Genomic DNA, 4,057 nt, shown 5'->3' on the forward strand with positions numbered 1-4,057 from the left:
TGAAAAGTCACATTTATATCTCTTTATTTCACCGAAAATAGTTACACGTTAGTCATAGATATTGTCTCACTATTTCTGTTGCGCACGGTGCGCGCAAGCAGTGAACTTTAAACATTGAGTTGAACTCGGTCTACACTTTGAACAATAAGTTATAGTTCGCGCGTTCGCTACTGGATCGGTTGCTGCTCAGACTGTGTTACTTTTATCAGGGCGAAAAGCCAGTAGAGACCTTTCCACGCTCACTCGGTTCTTTGTTAAGTACTTAAACTAGCTTAGCGTCATCTCAGGTCCGTGTATCACCAAGTGCGTTCAGTGTTGCGTTGGATAAGTTAGTTAAATAGATTTGTAGCAAGTTTGTTTGAAATTTGGAATAGCTGATTTATTTTCTTCTTACACGTTAAGGGGGTTTAGATTCGCTCTGCGTAACTTTCACAACAACGCCCAAGGTCGACTTACAATATCTCCAGATCACAGTGTCGGATTTCGGGGAACTTTTTCTGTAACGAGATCGAATTTTAGTAAGTAGTAGAGATCTGATGAACAAGTCAACCTACCCTCAATTTCATCTCAATTCGATCGATTTCACCGCCCATCAGGTCGACAATATTCTCGCCATGCTTCAGCATGTACGCCTCCAGTTCGTCGATCGTCTGGAACGTTTTGACCTCCTCCAGCAGCACGCTGAGGTCTTGCTTGTCCAGGTAGACCCGGGTAAGCTCCCGCCCGTCAAAATCCATTTCAGCCTGTTCAAAAAAAAAGCTTTGTTATTTTCAATTCCTTGACGAAGATCACCCGCGATCCTCACCTTGTACCGCACCAGCGAGTTGCCCATGTCGATCCCCTTGACGTCGTGGATTGCCCGGATCATGATATCGCTCTCCAGTTCGGCGTTTATTCTGTCGAGATTCTCCTGCCGGATGGACCGCCCAACCAGCGCAGCCACGTTCGTGTAGATGATGAACGAAGCTACTCCACCGAGCATGCAGCCCACGAGCAGCGATCCGATCGCGTCCGGAATAGGTGATCCCGTGTACGTGGACACTCCCATGCAAGTCGCCGCCAGCGCCACACTTAGCACCGCCGCGGCGTCCTCCGTGAGCACCACATTCACGCACGGATCCTGACCGCGAACAACTGCGAAGCAAAAAGCGCGATCGTAACTCCACCAAGCTCAAAGATCATCAACCGATCCTCACCATAATCCTTGAAGCTCATCCCGAGCGCCTTCGCGCCGTCCCGGCAGCTGTTGATGGCCACCAGCAGCGTTGCACCCTCCGAAACCAGCGAACCGCCCAGGATGAAGAACGCCCAGTAAAAGTCATCGATCGGGTGCGGATCCACCAGGCCCATGATCCCGTGGTAGAACGACAGTCCCGTCCCCACGCAGAAGATTCCCACGCCGGAAATGAGCGACGAGACGTACTTCATGTTCGCGTACCCGTACGGATGGTCCGAGTCGGCGATCTGGGTGCTCTTGTGGATCCCGTACGCCAGAATCAGCTGGTTGATGGTGTCCGCCAGCGAGTGGATCGTCTCGGCGAACATGCTGTGCGAGCCCGTGTACAGCCAGGCGCCGAACTTGAACAAGCAGTTGGTGGCATTGCTGGAACGGATTGCAATATCATCATAATCTGCCATTTGCATCAACTACTTACTCAAGGGTAATTTAAGTCAAAGAAAACTGAATAAATTTCCCGAACACGGACGTGGAATTCAAGTACCTAGAGTGAATAAAATTCTCTAACAAAAAGAATTGTGGTCATTTGTTCAGGATGTCTGCCATACATTTGCTGTTCCGATAGATGTATCAATCACGCAAACCAATTGCAACTTTAAATGAAAAGGGTGGTTCAATGACCGAACCGAATTCTTTGGCCTCCTTGCCTTCGATAAGACTGTAGATGTAGTTGGCACTGATCCGCAGTTGAACTCTTCCGAGCTGAAGATTTGCTCGAGCTTTTGTGTATGGCATGAAGGAAATGTTCGTTTTTGCATATTGCAACTCCGTTTGACTGTGGATTCGATTTCACTTTCGTTTCACCACCATGGGTCACATGATATTGGCTTTTTTGGTGCTACATTACGTTTATCAGTTTGCTCAGCATGACATTATCATGAGACTTCTGCATCTTCCGCACTATTGAGTTTTCGACTATTTTTGGTAGCATCGTTGACTTATAGACTTGCTTCACCGAAAAGCTTACCCCATCTATCAGTTGGGAGGCTCGACTTTAGGAACTTCGATCTGAAATTTAATTGTTTTAGGCAACGGATCCAGATTCTTTGACACCAACGAAACTCTCGGTTATCTATTCCAAGGCTTGCTGAGAATCAGATGGGTTTTCTATTTGAGATACTCCTTGTCAGATGATTTTAATAACTAATCCAGATTTGCTGCTCAGTGTCAAGTTTGACAGATGCTCAAACACCAAAATTCAGAACTGTAAACAGCAATTTCTTGATCATACTTACATGGCAATCGCTGTCAGCACCACCTTCCCCGATTTGCCAAACAGTCCCGGCTCGGAATCGACCACGTTCGTCCTGCTGCCAATCTCCCGCCGGTAATCGCGCAGTCTTCGCTTCACGGTAAAGATATCTGCAACACAAAATTATTCAACCAATTTGCACCAACAACTTCTCAACTCTACTCACTCTGCTGGTGCCGCTTCTTCTCAATCTCCCGCTTCAGACACTCCTTCAGCAGATTCTCCCGCGAGCCCCACACGGCGATCGCCTGCGCTTCCACGTCCTTCCGCCAGTACACCGTAATCGGCGGTTCCTGCTCGTACGGCGATCTCCGCTTCGTCTTCGGCAGCGACTCCAGATCGGACGGCTTCAGCAGAAAGTCCGACATCGCGCGGACCGGAGTAATGAAGTTGCGCTCCAAAGAAGACCGTGAAAAGTCCACCCGGATGCGTTTCTTGGCCAGCTGGCGGTTCTTTTCGGCCAGTTGTTCCTTCAGCTCGGCCTCCACCTTTCGGAGCTTCTCGTCGTCGGTCAGGGAAAGGACTTTAAGCTGGCCATCGCCGTCGTCACCTGGCGTCTTTGGCTTTTCGATTATCACTTCCTGGAGCTTTGCGTCGGCCGAGGTGGTCGTCTTGACCAGTAGCTTCCCACTTTTGGTGTCTATCTCTAGGGTGGTCTCCTGGGCGGCCTTATCCTTGCCATCCGCAGCCGGTTTGCCCTCTTGCGCAGTGCTATTTGACTTAGAACTAAACGTGAGCTTAGAAATACTGAAAGCATTTTTCGCGTTGACGTTGGATCGACTCAGAAAATCGTTTGCCAACACTTTGTTCGAGAACTTTGAGTTGCTGAACGCCGACAGCTTCCGCAGTGCAATTAATCCAATCTGGAAACAAAAATAATTGATTTACAAATGACTCATTTTCCCATCTCAAAAAGCGAAATCTCACCTGATTGCTTCCGCCGAGCCGGCACAGCGCCAGGTACGGAAACAGGTTCTGGCGGGTTCCGATCGTCTTGGCCACGTCCACCACTCGGACGATCATCCTCCCGAAATTAGATAATTTTCACACCACGCAACAAACGACGACGAGCTAAGTATTTTTGTTGTTTGTTTTTGTTTGACCAAGTTTGAAGAGAAAGCTGTGGGCGATTGAAAGAATTTGATTGATTTTCTAGAGAAATAACCACTAAATTAATATTTTAATATCTCCCCGATGTTACTCACCCTCTCAACGCTAATATGCCATGATTTCACCAGAATTCAAATCGATTTTTGCAGTAATTTATCAACTTTTTCCGCAATCTCCGACCACCGAACGAAACTTTTGTTTTTCTTTTGAATTTGGAAAGTTGTTTTTGACGTTTCTCTTGCGTGTTGCCAAACGCAACGAACGAGCGACGCCGGCGCGCCAATCAGCTGTTTTGCGGACGCCCTTTGGGAACGAAACACGGAGAAAATGTTAAATTATGGCGCATCGCGCGGTGGGGTCAAACCCGATTTAAATTACAGTATTTGTTCGGTAAGTGGGCCAGTCACCGAATGCTGCTCGCTAACTGAGCTGAACGAAAAATAACGAGGGGAACACCG

General features: G+C 48.1%; 1 protein-coding gene across 2 annotated transcripts; it reads right to left on the reverse strand.

The window, feature by feature from the left end:
* Nucleotides 1-3,836, reverse strand: LOC119767283 (zinc transporter 9). Of its 2 annotated transcripts, none has more exons than XM_038255555.1 (8): nt 3,695-3,836; nt 3,417-3,609; nt 2,656-3,352; nt 2,473-2,599; nt 1,197-1,603; nt 806-1,134; nt 555-743; nt 1-497 (listed from the first exon to the last, which is right to left on the reverse strand). In XM_038255555.1, the coding sequence occupies exons 2-8, from the start codon at nt 3,510-3,512 to the stop codon at nt 453-455; spliced, it is 1,890 nt and encodes a 629-aa protein (XP_038111483.1). In that variant the 5' UTR covers nt 3,513-3,609; nt 3,695-3,836; the 3' UTR covers nt 1-452. The 2 variants fall into 2 exon arrangements, with proteins under 2 accessions (XP_038111483.1, XP_038111484.1); XM_038255556.1 differs by having other exon boundaries at nt 3,417-3,641; nt 3,695-3,825.
* Nucleotides 3,837-4,057: the final 221 nt, after the last annotated feature.

Source organism: Culex quinquefasciatus, chromosome 2 (assembly GCF_015732765.1).
Source record: "Culex quinquefasciatus strain JHB chromosome 2, VPISU_Cqui_1.0_pri_paternal, whole genome shotgun sequence".
NCBI lineage: Eukaryota > Metazoa > Arthropoda > Insecta > Diptera > Culicidae > Culex > Culex quinquefasciatus.

Excerpts from the sequence above, each read along its gene's own strand:
- LOC119767283 (XM_038255555.1), bottom strand. The coding sequence starts at position 3,512 with ATGATCGTCCGAGTGGTGGACGTGGCCAAGACGATCGGAACCCGCCAG. Across the intron at positions 1,604-2,472 it reads GTGCTGACAGCGATTGCCAT|CAATGCCACCAACTGCTTGT; the intron begins GTAAGTATGATC and ends AATCCGTTCCAG. Across the intron at positions 1,135-1,196 it reads GATGAGCTTCAAGGATTATG|TTGTTCGCGGTCAGGATCCG; the intron begins GTGAGGATCGGT and ends TTTGCTTCGCAG.